This window comes from Astatotilapia calliptera, chromosome 22 (genome assembly GCF_900246225.1).
Source record: "Astatotilapia calliptera chromosome 22, fAstCal1.2, whole genome shotgun sequence".
NCBI classification, from domain to species: Eukaryota; Metazoa; Chordata; class Actinopteri; order Cichliformes; family Cichlidae; genus Astatotilapia; species Astatotilapia calliptera.
Genome location: NC_039322.1, coordinates 10,015,361 through 10,034,663, shown reverse-complemented (window position 1 = coordinate 10,034,663; position 19,303 = coordinate 10,015,361). Strand labels below are relative to the sequence as shown.

The 19,303-nt window shown below is 40.2% G+C and overlaps 1 protein-coding gene across 1 annotated transcript; it reads right to left on the bottom strand.

Annotated features, from left to right (window-relative positions):
- Window positions 1–7,719: 7,719 nt before the first annotated feature.
- Window positions 7,720–13,451, bottom strand: LOC113015065 (uncharacterized). The gene is made up of 2 exons (XM_026156981.1): window positions 13,107–13,451; window positions 7,720–11,147 (listed from the first exon to the last, which is right to left on the bottom strand). The coding sequence occupies exon 2, from the start codon at window positions 11,141–11,143 to the stop codon at window positions 9,347–9,349; it is 1,797 nt and encodes a 598-aa protein (XP_026012766.1). The 5' UTR covers window positions 11,144–11,147; window positions 13,107–13,451; the 3' UTR covers window positions 7,720–9,346.
- Between the last annotated feature and the right edge of the window lie 5,852 nt (window positions 13,452–19,303).

Here is a 19,303-nt window from a genome sequence, read left to right as displayed (position 1 = left end):
ACAGAGGGGGGGTAGCCTCCTCTGCACCCTGGTGACACACCCCTACTCCAAGGCCCTGCATGTGTGGGTGGTTGTGGTGGAGCGGGAAGAGGGAGGCAGCTGGAGATGGGGAGGGAAGGAAGGGAGGGGCAAGTGACATGCCTCATACCTAAAAAAAACTCTGGGGCTTCCCACCATTTGACCTTAGAACTGAATAAGCGTCTCGGATAAGAGGTGAAATATCTTCAAGAAACTAAAGGAAGTCCAGATACTTTTCCTTCCAAGCTCCTTAAACTGCAATGATCCGGATGACTGAGAACCTCATCCCTGTGTTAAAAACGGGACATCCCATTGGCCGTAAGGACAACAAACCCATGGAACTTACATGACACATTATGAAGACCATGAAGACCATGGGGAGTCGTCACTCATCCTGCACCAGCTCCGGCAAATAGGCTGCCCACTCCAGTTTGCCTACTAGTCCCAACTTGGAGTTGAGAACACCATCCTTTACCTGCTCAACCATATCTACACCCACCTGGACAAGCCATCCAGCACGTTGAGAATCATGTTATTTTTACTTTTTCAGTGCCTTCAACACCGTCAGGCCTTCTCTGGGTGATCCCACCCAACTTGACTACGTGCCCAGTGGTGGACCACAGTATGTTCACCTGCATTGGACAGCGTAGTCAACAACAGAGGACCCCACAGAGGTAAATCTTTTCACCATTCATCTTCACCCTATACACCACTGAGTGTAGCTACTGGACAGAGAGCTGACGCCTTGAGAAGTTTTCTGATGAGTCTGCAGTCATGGGATGTATCAGAGAGGATGACAGGGAAGAGTACAGGGCTACAACTTTGTTACATGGTGCAAGCAAAACCATCCTCAACTTAACGTGGCAAAAACTAAGGAACTGGTTGTGGACATGAGGAGGAATAGAAGACTGGAAGCCTCTGTTTCCATCTATGGGTGTCTTTGTGGGGACAGTAGACAATTACAATACCTCAGTGTTTACAATGGCAATGAACTGGACTTCATTTAAATCACAGAAGCCTTCTACAAGAAGGGTCATCTCTACTATCACCATTGCTATTTTCTGAGATGACTGAGGTCCTTTAACATCTACAGGACGATGCTCAGGATGTTATATCAGTCAGTTGTGGTCAGTGCTATCAGTGCTATCTATGCTGTGGTGTGCTTGGAAGGAACCTGAGAGTAGTGGACACCAACAGACTCAGTAAATTGGTCTGCAGTATCGGTAACATTGTGGGTTTGGAACTTGACTTTGTGACAATGTCCAAGTTGCAGTCAGTATTGGACCATTCCTCCTTATGACACCTGGGTTATTTTCTATATTAACATCACAATTCCATTGTACATTGTATTGTTCAACTCTGAAATACTTAATTTGACATTACACTTGGAGTGCCTGATATTCCTTCCGAGAAAAGGAATGGCAATGTCTCCTAATGGTGGGAAGGGGCTGTGTTTTTCTATATGCAGCTGACTCTGACTTTAACAGGCTTTGTTTGTGCTCTTCTTCCACCAGTTTTAACAACCTTGTCTGATAAGAGCAGTTAGCTATTGCATCCAAACAAAATGCCTTTCCAAAGATGAAATAGATAGACCTCGTACGCAGTGCAAATGGCATCATCCCCAATAGTGTCATTACTATTTGGGTTATTTTGTGCCATTTCTCATCGCAGATGAGTCCCCTGGCTTTTAGCTAAAGCCAATGTTTGCTGGAATAAAACAAGTCTGTGTGCAATGCCAGCCATGAGGCACAACACCATGTAAACATAAATCACACACCAGTACATAGCAACAAACCAATTACAGACAATAAGAACTTTTAAGAATCCAGATGTTGCTTGATTCAAGTGTTTGAATCAAAACAATATATAATATACCTACAGCCGACCTAATCACTATCATGTGTAATAAAAATAAATATTCAGGGATCACTTCATAGCTCTGGGTTACCTAATAATAAGCTTATCCCTTGTGGTGGAAGTTACAGTTTAATCGTGTACTGTAGTCTAAGGAGTTTGGAAAGAAAAGCGTCTGGACTTCTTTAAGTTGCTTGAAGATGTTTCACCTCTCATCCCAGAAGCTTCTTCAGTTCTGAGGTCAAATGGTGAAGAGTCCCAGATTTTATGCCCTATGGGAGTGTCCCCAAGAGGGTCATGGACCCCCATTGATCCTCTACCTAATCACATGAGCCAAGGTGTGAAAACAGGTTTTAAGTCACAATCAGCCAAGGTTTCAGATGAGTCGGCTGTGAAACCTAGCCCCACCCTATCGTGTGATTTCCTGAGGTCAGAAGGCCCAGGATGTGCTGTATTTCCATTTTTAGTGGCCATTTTACAAGGCTTAAGCTCGTGATCTTCCTCTAATTCTACATTAAGATGTAACAATTTAATTGTATATGGTACTTAGATAAAGGTTGTAACTGAACTGCAACACTAAATTTCCAATTACAACATGATATGTTAGCATTTTAATATGGAGAGAAGAACTGGGAAGAATTGAACAAAATAACATTTCTACTGTTTTCTAGATTACAGTAGAAATGTACATTTTTTTTCACAAATGATCGATGTGTGTTCATTGTATATTATAGTATATTATATTGTATATTATTCTCAAACACAATTACCTTAGGTTTCTTTTAGCTGGACAGAACTGGCACAGATGCAAAGTGACTACCATTACAGGGCATATTATATGCTTGCTTTGAGCTGTCAGTGAACAGACTCCACTCGTCTGCCTCGTACTGAAAACCCACTGCACCCAAAAGACCTTCAGCATCAGCTCAATAGACAAAGTCACCATCCGTTTGAAAGAAAGGAATAACGTCCTTCACATTACGCCTGTAAAAAGAAAACATGGTTCCTGGAGCCAGCAGGTTTTTCCCACTGAGCCTAGACCCAATCAATTCAGTTGCTTCCTTTGACAAATCAACATCTTGTGCCAAGTCATTTAAGTCTGGCTGAGTGAATAACTGGGGGACAGATAAGCTAATAGAAGCTGGTTCTCCACAGTTCCCATCTCTAGAATGTAGTGCAACTCTTCTCTCTTATCGAATAAGCCAGTAAAAATGGGTAGTGTGTCTTTCATCCGAATGTTAGACTAACTGACTGGCTAACTGATTTAGTTTGACAACTGTATCCAGAAATATTCACTAAACAGAAGTATCTGTCATCAAAGTGATTCTGTGGTTCCCTCTACACCACTGGATCACCAAAACCTAAGGTCTTTCTCTTTCCTCTAGTCTTTGCTCAGAGAGGTTTTCAAAACATACTGGGATAACTTAATGACATGCCCATAGCTTGTCCTGGTCTCCCAATTTCATACCAAAATAAGCAAAGTATACAGTTTTCACAAGATCTGTTCTGGGAAATCAACAATCAGCTGGTGTTGGTGGATATGACCAGGGTGAGGCGGTGGTAGGAAGAAGGTGGATGGCATGAACGCCAATCTGAAAGTCAGAATGGCAGAGGAGCACTCAAAGCACACAGAACAGAGGCTGATTGGCTCACAGATATGATGTAAGGAAATCATTGGACTACAGTAATGATGTCAGAGCTGAATTTGACAGCATGAGGAAGCAGAAGTGCTGTAAAGAATAGACTATAGATCTTCCTTAGTGAACTTAGATGTAAGCATCATTTTCTGCAGACTAACAATTTCACTTTTGATTCAGTGATATAGTTTATCCGTTTACCTAAAGTGCCCATCCCACGGTGTATTCAAAAGGTCTGCAAAGATTTCAAGCCCAAATCCATCCCACAGTCAGTCTCTCAAATAAAAACCTTTTTCCTGTACTGCCTGAGATGCTGCACTGGAGTCCAGTGTTTTCCTCAGTGACCTGTCTCCGTCACTATGTAACACATTTTCATGATGGTTGCTGGTTTTACCACAAACACTTCAAATATGGCCACAATAACAAGGATTTTGAATAGTAGTTTATGCTGTACCTAGCTTTTGCTGAGCAGGTAGTGTACTGTGGGTGCTTTGGCTTTTTTGCTGAAAAAAAGCTTTCTGCTGTGACCAAAAACAGCATGCAGCGTGAAGCTAAATGGTAAAGTTGCATAACAGCAGGTAAACAATGAGCTATAAACCATTAGGAAGCTTTTTAAAGCTTAGAGCTGGAGATTGAGCTGATAATTATTTGTAGCTCCATCTTCAGATGTTACACAAGTGTGCAGGTTATCATTAGGTTTTTAAAATGTGTTTCTATATGTAATTTGCAGCTTATGCAGGCCTCTAATTTCAGAGACCAGCATGACCTACCGTCAAGTGAAGTGGGTGATAGCCAGGAAAAAAAATGCTAGGATCACCCAATCATAATTCAGCTGTGTTGAAATGTAATTATAAAAGCATTATGAGGTGCTGAGAGCAGCAAGAACAAGGCATGCGAGGGAGAACAGCCTAGTCTCTCCGTGCCACCAGGTTCCTTTACATATCTGCAAAGCAAGCAGCTTAGCACTCCCACCACCCCTCTGGCTCCTTACTGTGGTAATGGGTAGGAGTCTCCTTGGCAGAGCCCATCTGTTGTTTTTGTTTTTCAGATGGAGAGGTTAGAGGGGAGTGGGTTGATGAGTGGGTTGGTGTTGGCCAGGGTGAGGAATGAGAAAATGATGGGTGCCTCTAACCGCAAACTGTTGCTGGCTTGTTATTACAGTAGGTTGGACGTTAGCAATGGTTGCATACCCTAACAGTCTGACACAATGGTCATCTCTAAATAAAGGTTTAGCCTTCTGACGCAGTTGCTCGGCCACTTTAGACTCAGTGACAAGGATAAAAGGGAGGAAGAAATGTAGCCTGACTGTGTTTAAGATTTCCACCGAAACAAACGTCGAAACTGTCCAAAAAAGTTTGGGATGTTGTATGAAATGCAAATGCACAATAAACACAATGTCTTGCAATTCAGTTAAACACAAATTTATTCAAAACACAGTACCAATGAAACAATTAGGCACTCTAGTTACATGATTGCACATAAAAAAGAACATCTTAGAGAGTCTTTAGGTAGAAAAGTGGAGAAGGCATCTCAAAAAGTTTAATGATTTAAGAATAATGTTTCTCTGCATTAAATTGCAGAGAATCTGTATCTATGTGCTGGTACATGGTACAGGTACATGGCTGAAAACCAAAACTGAACATCTGTTTTCTTTGGGCTCCTTGGGGAAATTAATTACCCACCCTTGATTCAGAACCATCTCAGCAAACATCGTTCTTCACTGTGTCCACAAATGCTTGATATTAGTGCATAATTCAAAAGTCTGTATATATAAATTGTCTGGATCTACTTAAGTGGGGCGTGTGCTCACAGGTAGGCACTGTGCAACTCCACTGGCGTACACTAGAGTCCACTACTGGCTACTAAACAGGGTGGGGCAAACATTATGGAGGCTGAAACATCAACTAGCACAACTGGTTTTGCAGTGGGTCAGTAACATTGTGTTCCTCGTTGCACAAAGGAGCAGATACAGATCCCGCTGCCTGGTCAGTGCCCTTCTACATCCCTGTCCAGTTCTTCTTGTGTAATCACCCATCTTCTGGTATCTTCTCTATAATCTTGAGTCTGTGTTAAGAAAACCAGCAAACCTTATTTTGTCTGCATGCATGGATGTGGCATCCGAAAGCAGTGGACTTACACAAACACACTGAGCCTGGGCACATGTTTCTCCCTGCTTCCAGTGCGGTGTTTACTTTAAAATCTTATAGGCAATCTCTTTCCAGAAAAAGGTCTGCCTTTTACTCTGAGGACTCCACATGCAGTTTTCATTGTGCCTTTTCATTTTGTATTTCGAGATACTGACTTTTTATGTATGACTACAGAGATACTAAGATAGTGAACAGGCTACAGCAGCAGAGACGGGGAGTTACAACTGAAAGACTCCTGGATGAAATCCCATACTGTACCTTTCCCCTCAGGGTTTTAAATTTGGTTCCTTGAGCTAGTGATACTCCTACAAAACTATAACCTTCTCCTTCTGGACAAACTTGCTTTTGTTTGCAATGTAAGCACACCACTGGTTCCTTGCTTGCTCTCTTTGTCTCACACACAGTCCCTATTAAAGCCAGCCATTGTTCCAGGCTAAGATAATAGTATCAGTCCTTGATGAGAGAGTTATACTTGGATTGGCACCAGCTGTTAAAGCAGTCATACTTTATCAAACAGATTAGATTACAAAATTACACACAATCTCGTCTGGCTTTAATTATCAGACCACACTTCATAAGTTTCCCCGCACAGTGCTTTACAACCCAGAACTGCAAACAAATTGCGCGGTGCAGTTCATCATGTCCACAGTTAAATTAAGAGAGACATGTTAATCTGTTGTCATATTGTCCAGAGATTTGGTGGCTAATGTACTGTGGAGGGTTTAATGGGGGAATTCAGACAGCTTAATCGGTATGCCCCCTCCCCAATCACAAATTCCCAAGAAAAGCAGAATGCTTTTCATTGTTGTTTCCAGGCCACCTTCTCCAACTGCTGCTGAGAGCTTGTGTTTCTTCACTAGTGGACCGTGCCAGTTAAGCTGAGCTGAAATTCAACAATTTCCTCTTGTTTGCATAGTGATATAACTACATCAGTGTGTGTTTAAACGCGTGTTTATCTACAGTGGTTAAAGCCTTGTCGCAGGACTATTGTGTTATGATCTAGCCAGATGGCAGATTCATGGCGCTACACACCAAAAACACTGAAGAGGGATAAATGATGTTTCTAGGCAGCAACGGAGTCATTTAATTATAGGGCATTGTAGATGTCACACGAAGCTGAAAACAGGTAAAGTGATATATATGAAAGGTGTATAGGTTATATATTAGAGAGAAAGAGGTGACCTAAAGTGGCTATTAAAGGTAATTAAGTGGGCATTTGGATCCCATTATACATTCGTTTTATTCATGTTTCTTTCATCAGATTAATCATCTCTCTTTTCATTTCAAAATATAATAAGAAACAAGGGGTCAGGCCCAACCCTTATTTCTTTATATTTTGCTTACAAAGAGCTAGATATTCTTGGGCATTAGCTGCCTTTTGCTCACACGAGTGAATTTAAATCGGATGTTTACGTCCTTTTAACTTGGACTCTGCGTCAAAAACACAATTTGTTCCAGTTTCTTTATTTAAAAGATGAAAAATGTCAAAGGTAAGTCAGTTTGAAGGCACCAAATAAAAATTTTTATACCAACAAGGTAATTCCCAAAAAGCCATTAGCCAAAAACCTTACACACTCCTTGTTATGACATGCTATACGTCTTTAAAATAATTTGGAGAAACTGGAAGAAGAAGAAGAAGAAGAAGAACAGGCCTTATAAAGCTATCAATCCAGATTTCAAACAGTTCAAAACTGTTGTCAGTGTAGTGACAAGATTAGGGGGAAAGCTCCAGCAGTGTGTCTGCAGCCATCTGTAAAACACAGTGGAAGCTCTGTCATGGTTTGTGGCTGAATTTTAGGCAGTGGTGTTGGAGATCTTGTTAAAATTGATGGAATTATGAACGCAGAAAAGCAGCGTGAGATTTTGATTCATCTGGAAATCATCTGATTGAGAACAGCTTCTTTTTTTAGTATGACAATGATCCCAAATACAGTGCCAATGGACTAAGAGCATACCTGGACAGAAAAACACACAATAGAACAGTATTTGGTATTCATGGGCCTCCTCAGAGCTCAGACCTCAACAGTATTGAAGCAGTGTGGGATCATCTCGACAGAGAACAGAACAAAACGCAGACATTTAAAGAAAAGCTTTGAATGTCCTTCAAGATGCCTGGAGAACGACTCCTGAACAAAATTTAATAATTCAAATTTTTTTTTTTTTAAATTACAAGAAAGCTTGATCTATTTTCCTTGGAAAATCTAACGAAATTATGGATGGCTAAAGTCTGTTGTACAGTACTATAGTAAAACAATATTCTGTGTACAGAGTTACAACATTTTACTGTTTTGAATTATGTGTCATATTTGAATTTTACCTCCAGGCAGAAAGTTAGAAAGTAACAGTAGCGCTTCGTGAGCCGACAACACAAAAAGCCACTGATCATGTTGGCCTGTAACAAATAAAACCATGACCAAAAAGAAAAAAATTACCATATTAGTAATTGCATGCACTCAGCTTGAATGACTAAATCACTAAAAGGGCAACTTTAAAAACCAACCAACGCACCATCTGGCATAAACAGCACACATCTTGAATGCGGCCCTGTTCTTCTGTAACCTGATATAAACAGTCTCTCTAATTATTACAGCCTACAAGATCCACCGTGAAGAACAGACAACAGGCAGCAAGAAGAAATCTATGAAGTTCAAGGAAGAGGCAGCGGTGGAATTACTGAGTGTGCCAGTGGAGAGCATTGCCTCAGATCTGCTGCCACTGAAGCAGAGACACCTCTAGAGACGAGCCGGCTCATTTCTATAAAGATTAATAATGCTAGTGTTTATAAGGCCCAGATCAGCCCTCGGAGTCCCAAGGCCCCCCCGGTGCAAAACCGCTGGCACAAGACAGCGGAGGTGGTGACAGAGATGAGGTAAAGACCCGTGTAGGGTGTGGGAGTAATGGAGTGAGGAAACAGTAAGTGCCTCATTGCATAGATACATCAGAGCTTATTTTATGATGCGTTTAATTTAAAAACCAATGCAAAACTTAATTTTATTTCATTGTATAACGTTCGGTTTAAGGTGCTAAACCTTTTAAACTCACAAATTTAGCACTCTATTAAATGTAAGACCAACGGCCACTTGGCTTAGGGCAAAGAGTGGAAACCTCAAAGTAAGAAAACATAACTACCAACATCTCTACAGCGTATTACTTCTACGCTCATTCCACTGGGGAAAAAAAGATGTTAAAATAATTGCTGGTAACCTGGCAACTTCACTATAAAGATTAGATCTAACTTGTTAAAATTATTGTGGTGTATTTCTGAAGAACATTTGTGCAGAAACACTTTTTAATGTGTGTGAAGGTGAAGTTGCAGGTATAAACGCAAAAGAGACAAAAGTGTTATCTTCAATAAATACAGTAGTTTTATTTACATCGTTTAGTTGCTGTAAGAAATATATGACCTTGCTGTTGTGTTAATATTTTAAGTTGTGATTAAAAGGTTGATACATACTGTGATTATGTAATACAAAAAAACTTGAATTCACTGTAGATTATTAAAACACATGAAGGCATCTGATTCAGTGTCTCCTTATGAAGGTGTTTTCTCTAAAAGCCTTGGATTGAATAAAGAAACATGAGCATGGTGCAGTTTACTTAGTTTTGCGGAGTAGTTCGAATCCTTTACACTGAAAGGAAATGTACATCTAGTCTAATAGTTGTATTTTATTACACTGTAAGGCATTTTTCTTACTGGTGAGACTCTGATTGAAATGAAGCCTTTTTCTCTTCGTCACTCTCCAGTGGAGCATAGTCGAAGTCGCTTGGCTCTAAAAGATTGAGATTTGCCTGCACTGCGACAAGTTTCTGCACCCTCTCCGCTGAGACAAAGCCTTTCATCTTCATACTACGGAGGTGCTGCCACAGGCGCTCGCACGCACCTGTTGTCGGTGGGATCTGGAGTATAGCGAAGGCTACGGCAGAGAGCGGCTCAGAAGAGCACAGGCCTTTCCACCATGTGGATGCGGACACGTGCTGACACGAGCTCCATATTCCAGCCCCCTTCCACAGTCCCTGCTTGGCCGAGAACCTGGCAAAGCTGCCGAGCACTTTACCCTCGTCGAGATTCAAATGGTGCGACAGGTTGGATATCGCATAGTAAGCGCTGTTTATCTGCTCCCCGGTGAGCGTCTGCTGTCCGACGTGCTTTGGATCGAGCATGTACGCTGCTGCGTGGATAGGTTTCACGCAGAACTCCTGACACCTGTCTAATGATGCCATGACAGCTTTCTGCTCGCCGCTGTGCAGCACAGATGCTGACAGAGAAGTCCCGATGACGTATCTTAGCTGACTGAACATGTCGACAACACCAGAGAGCGCGGCATCTTCTCTTTTCAAGAAATCAATATAATTCCCAATCAAGTACAGTAAGTTCCGACTGCTGCTCAGCCCTTTCCAAAACTCGGCATCCTGCAAAGTAGCCCTGACAGTCACTTCAATATCCAGTGTGGGAGAGACTGCCATCTCTCGTAGAGAGTTCTGACCCTCGAGGAGGCTGCTGAACATGTTAACCACACTAGTCCAGTTTGTGCCAGAGGGCAGTTCCAGTGCTGTCCCTTTAGAAGTGTGGTCTCTTATTTTTGTAGTCTGCCAGCACCTAAAAGTGTCACTTAACATTTGCCGCTCTTGAACACACCTCACCACCTGCTCAGCTCTCCTACACAGTGACTTCATAGACGGCTGCGCCACTATGTCGTCAAAGAGACGCTCGACACCGGACGCTGTGCAGCCAATAGCTGATATGTGCGGGAAAGCTTCCTCCACTTGAGCCCACGCTGCCATCATTTCCGGGGCATCGTCAGTGACGACAGCGAAAACCTTTTGTGAACCGACTTCATTTATGACGCCTTTAAGTTCGTCAGCAATAAATGTGCTTGTGCGTGTCTGCTCCTTTGTCATTGTGCATTTGTAAAACAGCGGTACGGGAGTAGCAACAGCATAGATAATAGTCCCAGTTTCTTTCACGTTAGACCAGCCACTGCTGATGATGGCGACGCAGTCTGCTTTCCCTATGCTCTCATGAACCTGGCTTTGTACTCTGTCAAACTCACAGTCCAACAGATGTGAGGAAAGAGCCTCTCTAGGGGGCGGACAATAAGCCGGCCGAAGAACACTGAAAAATCGTTTCCAGTAAATATTGTCTGTGAGAGTGAGGGGTGAAGATGTGGCGTACACAGCTCTCGCCAGGCACTCGTCGGCATACGCCTGGCTGCGCTGATCCACAGAATCAATGAGAAACTGTCCCCCAGGAGTGGCAGATGGCAAGAACGATAAGGAGGGAACAGGGATGGAGGCAGAGGAGCTCCCATCTGGGCCGGGCGACTGCTGCAAAACCACAGAGTACTCCTTGCATTTGTCTAAATGCATCTGCATCTTAGTCGCGTTCTTTGTGTATGTCTTTGAGCAGTAGTTGCACATGAAGGTCTCTCTTCCATCTTTGATGGCTGGGGTAAAATGCTTCCACACACCGGACTGCAAGCGTGGCATCGTTCTGTATTAGCACAATAAAGAAAATCATTAATCACAAATCTTGCTGCTGTACAGGCACGCCTAATCACAATGACTGTGCCCCGAAATAATTTCCTCCTTAAGCACATACCTCAGTGTGGATAAGAAAAACCTTTTAATATAATACAGCGCAGATTGATAGGTCCAGACTCCTCGGACATGAAGATAAATTAAGCACCATCCTCACAGAATATAATAATCTCCGTGATTAAACAGCTGTAATTTTAGTCACAGACGTTGTTTCTGTTAAATTTGAGCAAAACATTTACCTCTGTTTATAATGCATGATTAAACAGACCCATTAGGAAATAAATTAAATTAAAGCAAACACGGAAACATATATTTTACAATATATTTGCTAGTCATAAAAGCCAAAGGTCAAAGTCAAACGTCAGTGAGTCTAAGTATTTTCTGTTGGACGATTAGGCTGAAAATACTTTTAATTGGCCACTTCATTAGGTACACCTCTTCCACTGCTTGTTACCAGAGATATCTAATGAGCCAGACACAAGGCAGCAACTCAATTACATAAACATGAGACCTGCTGCCAGCATTCTGATGCTCAAACTGAGGAAGACGGGTCATTTAATCGACTTTGAATGCCGCATAGTACCACATGAGCTGGCCTGACTATTTCCAAAACTAATGATGGACTGGGGCTTTCCCACACAGCTCTATGGTTTACAGAAAATGGACCAAAAAACAGAAAATATCAAGTGAGTGGCAGTTCTGTGGGTGAAAAGACTACTGTGATTGTGACTCAAAGCGACTTCTACTTTGAGCTGATGGGAAGGCAACAGTAACTCAGGTGTACACTCGTTACAACCATGGTATGCAGAAGAGCATATGTGAACAGACAACACCTCAAACAAGAAGGGCATAAAGAGCGACACTCCTTTCAGTTGAAAACAGGAAACTGATGGTACAGTTCACAAGAGATCACCAACATCGAACAATAGAAGACTGAAAAAAAAAGTTTCCTGGTCTGACGAGTCTTTATTTTTGCCGTGACATTCAGAATGTAGAGTCAGAATTCTGTGTAAACAACATGAAAGCATGAATCCAGCTTACCTTCTCTCAAAAGTTCAGGCTGCTGGTGATGGTGTAGGGGATATTGTCTTGGCACAATTTGCACCACTTAGTACCAGCAGACCATGATTTAAACAGCACAGCCTACCCCAGTATTGTAGCTAACCATTTCAATCTCTTTACGATCACAGTGTACTCATCTTCTGATAACTGCTTCCAGCAAGATAACGTGCCAAGTCAAAAAGAACAAATTACCTCAAACTAGTTTCATGGACAAAACAATGAGTTCACTGATCTCAATCTAGTGACTTTGGGATGTGGTGAAACAGGAAATTTGCAACATAGATTTCCAGCCGACACTTCTGCAGCAACTGCGATGCTATCACATCAAAGTAAGTACCAAAGTATCTGAGGAATGTTTCCAGCACCTTGAATCTGTGCCACAACGAATTAAAGCAGTTCTAAAGGAAAAAATGGGTCCAACGTGATACTTAAAGTGTACTTAACAAAGTGAAGTGCAGTGAAGTGTAGAATGATAGCTTTGGTGTTCAAACTTGTCATTACGTTGGTTGCTTTCTGTTTGGGTTTTGAGAATTCCAAAGGATGGAGTCCCAAAGGTTTTAGATTTATTTTTAGCTTTTTCAAACACTAAGGCATAACCTATCTTCTGATTCCTAAATAAATAAAATAAAATATTACACATGGAAAAAACATCTCAGTTATGGGACTCTTGCACATCTCAACCTGCAGGTTAACAATCTTTCCTCTTACTGTCCAGTTCTTGCAATAGTACATTTTTTATTTCTACAGTAAGCACTTTCACTTCCCTGGAATGAAATCAAACTATAACACAAGTTAATGTAAAAAACAAACAAACCAGAATATCAAAGAAACAGTAGCTTATTTTACCCACCTCTATGAACACACACTACTCCACTTTTATTGGAAGGTGCTACAGTTTCATCGGATGCCCAGACTTGATGGAAAATGTTCCTCCAACTTAAGTTCCTGGAGGATTTAAGTTAGCCGTTTCGGCTAACTCTGTAGCCTGCCAGTGATGTTAGCAAAGTGGTCTAAATAAACGAAATAACAGCACATTGTTCAGACGGTAAACTTTGACAAGATAACAGACCGTCTGCATACTGAAAGTACTTCACGTTACAGACTGACTGACGATAAAAGACCAGGAAATGTAACATAATTTGTCAACAAACGCGTTTCTTAACGCTTTTGTTATGATAGTGAAGCTGCTTCCTGAATCCCCAATGCAGCAAGTAAGGGAGCTCAAATGGCTCAAAAAGTTGGATTTGACTCACAGGGAAAGTTGACGAGAAACAAATTGTTTGAACTCAATACTGTTAAATGCAAAATACAGCAATAAAATTGTTCAGCATAACATGAAACAACATGAATAAAAATATCAACAGACCTGCTAGTTTGCAGAAAAGAAAAATGCACAGTTGCTCCTGTAGTTTTTGTGCAGTGTTATCTTACAAATACATTTACTCTCACAGCGAGGTTAAACGTTATAATTAACCGTTTTATTCTCATTTGACCAGCTCTGGTCTTTGCGTGCATTGAATATAACCTCTTTCTCTACTATCTTTGCTTCTGCCACACCTTTTTGATTCAAGGTTAATAAGATGATAAAGGTCTTAAATGGATTAAGTGGGAAACGCCTGCCACTCTCATTATGTTTCTGATATGAAAGGAAACGCTGACTTGTCATTTGAATGTCTTTATCCTTAACAAGGTTTCCCACATCATGACATGTTGGGAAGAACAGGTGTAACTGATAAGATAAATTATGCCCAGGTTTTCTTTACTTTGGCATGGTAGCAGGTTTAACTTCTTAAAGGTGTCTACTCAGACAAAGTAATTCTTGTATTAATTAAACACTATATTTTGTAGACATCAGCTATGACAATTTTTTTTACAACTTGATGTAAAAAACAAAACAAAACAACGTTTTTTTGATTATAAACATGATGTAAAAATTAATGAACAGCTATGCTTACACATTGCTTCCAAACGCACGTATGTTATGTTTGAACTGATGGCTGTGGATTGCTTCTGTATTGCTTCTTTGATGATGGATGGGGTTAAAGAGAAATTCATATTAGCAGCTACAGGTTGACATCATCAAATATTTTTAAAATTTAGTTAAAGAGCATAGGTATTTATTTGTTTTGCACAACAACAACTAAATATTTGCTAATGCATTTTACTTTATAAAACACCCACTTTACATCTTAGGTGGGCCAAATCAGTGAAACTCCAAATTCTTTCAGTGTAATTACACATTTAAACAATAAAATATCTTAGCAGAAGACAAGCAAGAGCAATTTTAACAGTTTGTCACAGGATTTCTATATGATAAAGAAAAGATGTGCGGTAAATGAAAGATATGTGTCAGCATGACTTTTTGGGGTTAAACTGTAAAAAGAAAATGTGTAAAATTAAAGAAATCTATCATTCTATTATTTTATTACATATATATATATATATATATATATATATATATATATATATATTTATATATATATATATATATATTTATATATATATATATATATATATATATATATATATATATATATATACATATATATATATATATATATATATATATATATATATATATATATATATATATTATATTAAGAATTATATAAATACTTTTGTGTATTGTAAAGGGCCATGGGGGACTTTATCAGTAGGAAAAGCTGTAAAACTTGTAAAAGTACAGTTAATGTCTCAAATGTATCTTTTCTTTCACATTTTCCAAAACCAACCAATGGGCTGGATTGGAATCTTCGCTAGGCCGATTCTGGCCCAGAGGCCTTATGTTTGACACCCCTGGTCTAAATTGTTGCTTGTTTTTAGCTAGCGAGTTCATACTGTAGCTAGTTTTAGTGATAAGTAGCTGGTAAATTGAATGCTATTCTGCAACTATCAGCGTTTATATTGATGACAAGCAGTAATAGATCCACTAGCACTGTAACTGAATGGTTGTATTCATACTTGGTTAATCTGAAACTCTTTTCTCAATTAACCCATTAATATTAGCCCTATTAAAGGTCAAAAACATAAAAAAGAGCCTACCAATAAAGTCCATCTCAAATCACATCTTTAGCAACAATGCCTTTAGACCCACACCCATTCACTCAATACATGATCTACACTGCCAAATATTTAAATCGATCAGTCTTAGTAGAAAGTCAGTTTCATGTTTGTGCCTTTCCTGTCTCTAACAATCAATTTTTTAAAAAGAAAAAAAGGATTTCAGTAAATGCTTAGAAATTGCACTCATTTTTGCACAGTCCCCAAATTTTAGAGGCTAAAAATGAATTTCACAATCATATTTTTAAATATAAGGCTTGCTTGGCTGAAAGTCCTTGGCAGTTAATGGCTGTCTGGTGCCCTGCCAGACCTTTACTGCAGCCACCTTCAGTTGCTGCTTGTTTGTGGCCCTCTCTGCATTGTCTTTTCTTCGTTCTTTGAAAAGCATGCTCTGTTGGGTTTAGATCAGGTGACTGATTTGGCCATTGAAGAGTACCTTTTTTTTAATGTTGTGTCTTGAGAAACTGTTGGGTTGTTTTTGCAGCGTGCTTTGGGTTATTATCCATTTGCACTGTGAATCAGTGCTTCACATGCAGATTTCACCCTGCTGCTTATATCAGCCATCACATCATCAAAAAACATTAAGGACCTGGTTCCACTGGCAGCCGTACATGCCCATAACATCATACTGTCTCAGCCATGTTTGACATCCTTTGGATAATGAGCCGTACCTTCCTACTTCCTACTTTCTCCTTCAGTCGTTCTCGTACCAGCAAATCTTGGTTTCAGCTGTAGAGAAGCTGCATGCTTTTTAGATGTTTTCAGGCAAAATCTAATCAGTCCTTCTTTGTTGAACCCCCTGAATTAAAGCCTAAAGTCTGCACTTCAATCACATATTGACTGTTTATTTTAAAATCCACTGTGTTTGTGTACAGAGACAAAAAGGTTTTAAAAAAAATCTGTATTTTTGTGCAAAACATTACAGCCCCAGTGTTGGAGGTATAAGTATGAAGTATGTCGTGAGTTGCACTAATTTAACTGTTTGTCATGGATGACGGCAATAAAACTAGGTATATTTTAGACAATTTTAAGCACCATAATCAAATTAACCAAACTGATCTTTTACTGCTGGTGTAGGCCTGTACTGGTCTGGGTGTTAATGGTCGACTCATTTGCTGTAACATTAAATGACAGTGATTACCTCTAGCTCAGGGGTACATTTCTGTACCATATGTCTGTCATTAGAGACATTTCTGGAGTTTATGCAGTATCCAGGTTTTTGTGGAGCGGCGAGTGCTGCCAAAGCAAACTAACTCTATCTAATTTGGGGGCACTCCAAGTTGGTAATGTCAGGTTGTATCGCAGCACTCTTCAGAGGAGGAATATTCATGCTGACACATAGCACAGAGACAGAAAAGGCAAGAGGACCTCACTAAAGCTGAGCACTATTATTTTCTTGTCTCTCGTCGTTGGATTAATTCGCCAAGCCCGTTTGAGAATTTCAGTGTTTAAGCCAGAGATTTAGGAGTCCAGACCACAGGGACACCAGCACAGAGGAAGCAGGATGATGTCATGGCATGGCAGTGATGGAGGGTGATGTTGGTTTTCTGGTTAGCTGGTGGATTTGGCTTTTCCCAAACATCCTCCAGTCTCATAGGAATTATCATTTACTCTGCTTGTGTTTAAATTTCTTGATATAGGAGAAAAAAATCCACTTGGGAAAGAAAAGAGGCGCAGAAAGAGATCTCACAGTAACAGGATTTAATTCAAAGCAAATGTTGAACTATAATAAATGTTTCTTTTCTCGCTTTTTGTCTCTTTGGTTCCAGATTATGTTTTCCTTGAGCAAAATCTTGATTTCCACTCACATTAAACGCTAAAGATGATGGAAAGACAGCACAGTGAAAGCTGGTTCTTGTTGCCATTTTGATTTAAGTGTCGCTCTCACACACAAGTAGCCTGTTTTCTTTTTTGTTGGAATACAATCAAATCTGCCAAAACTGCGACGTTGACACATAAGCTCCATTTATCTGTAGGTTGTTGGGGGAAATTTGGCTTCGAGATTAAAGCTATCGCCGAAGATCCGAGAAATGCTTTCATGTCTTCTCTGTGAAATGCCCCCCTCTTTGTAATGCTCAGAGTCTGGCTTAATCCATCAGTGCGAGCTTTGGACTCGAAACATTTTGTGACATAAAAGCCTCTCAATTACTGCTGTAAAATGCACGTCTTTAAACATGAAACAGCGCCACACGCTCTTGACTTAAGAAAGCATTAGGTCAGCGAAAAGCCAATTAAATCGTATCATTTCATTTCTCTTTAATGGCCAATCTTTGCATTCTTTGAGCTCGAAGCTAAAATAACATCATGGGACTCTGTTAGCAATTACTTGATTTATATCAGTGCTTGGCTACTACTAAACAGGCTGAAAATAGCTTTAGTGAGGTCTTTCAGAGCACTTTATGGGAAAGCATCTTTTACTGTATGTGTAGGCCGTGTTTTCAGACAATAGCATTTGTTGCCGTGGGAGTTTTGCTTTTAACAGCAATTTCATTTGTTCCCTTTGTCTGTGGTTGACATTTATTCTCATAAAAGTATTTCCATGTTGTCATAAAGTTTGGCTTCAAACACACTGCTAAATAGATTGCTGGAACATCTGGATGTACTCTTGCTGCTTTTCTTGTGTCATGCCAGATATTAGCATTTCATATTTTCCACCGTGATAAGATCCTGTGAGAATATATGCTTGATTCCCATATTTGACAACAGTTTAGATATAATTTGATGAGCCGCATTCACAACTGTCTTCTGATTCAGTAGTGCAAACGCCACTGCATTCCGCTTCAATTAAAAAAGCCAAACACTGCTGTCATCACTCTCCAGCAGCTGTGCAAAGGCAGGACAGATGCATCCCACAGCTTCTCCCAGTAAGCAGTTGGGATCCATCCATGTCAATTATATTCCGCCACAACAGTTGGCTGAGCGTGATTCATTATCTTAAGGTAATCATGAGCGCATAGTTTAATAAAGGATTAAACCAATTAGTGATCATCAACCCATTTTCAAATAAATGGCTGCGCTGCTTCACACTTAAAACTCTCAACCTGCCTCTGCTCGCAGTACCTTTACCCATCAGCAGAGGCCACTGTGGGCAAGCACCTCTACAGGAAATTTGCCGTCTCTGTTTTCAGTCTCAATAGTGACCTCAGCTTGATACCCACTGGCAGAAATTCAGGGACCTGAAAATGACTTTAACACATAATAACTCAATGCACTTCTCCTGAATTAGATGCCAATTTGGTGAAGCACATAACGTTTTTATTTATCTCAGAGCAAGACTTCACCATGTTTGAGGCAGTAGATTGCAGTGCCTTTGTCACGTCTTTGATCTGTGTATATCGTCATGACTTTTGGAGACCTATGCTCTGAAAATTTGGATCTTTGAGTCTTAGCATTTAGCCAGGTGTTCTGGGAATCCATCCTACCTGACAAACCATCCTACCATTTGTTTCTACGCATGCACACAACTCGAAATTAAGTGCCAAACCATGCTACCTTTGTGAATGTGACCTACAGGCATACTTTAGCAGCTAAAATTAAGTGGCAAATCATCCTACCTTTGTTAATAAAAGCTAAAAAACATACTCTGACGGGTAAAATTAAGTGTCAAACCATGCTACCTTTGTGAATGTGACCTACAGGCATACTTTAATGGGTAAAATGAAATAGCAAACCATCCTGGCTTTATGAATATTAGCTACAAGCATACTCTGATGGGCAAAGTTAAGTGCCAAAATGTCATACCTACTTAAATTTGTGCTGGAATTACTCTGTGACAGCAGAAATGTGCATAAACTACTACAGTAGGACATTTTGCCAAAGTAGGATGGTTTGTCAGAACACCGGATCCTTTAACAAATATTTAGGCTAGATGGGCCCAAATAGGATCTCATCCTTAGCTCCATGTACTGTGTATCAATATTCAAAATGAAGTTGGTGACCTACAGCTCGAAGTTCAACAAAAATGCTTTGACTTTTATTACATTTTCC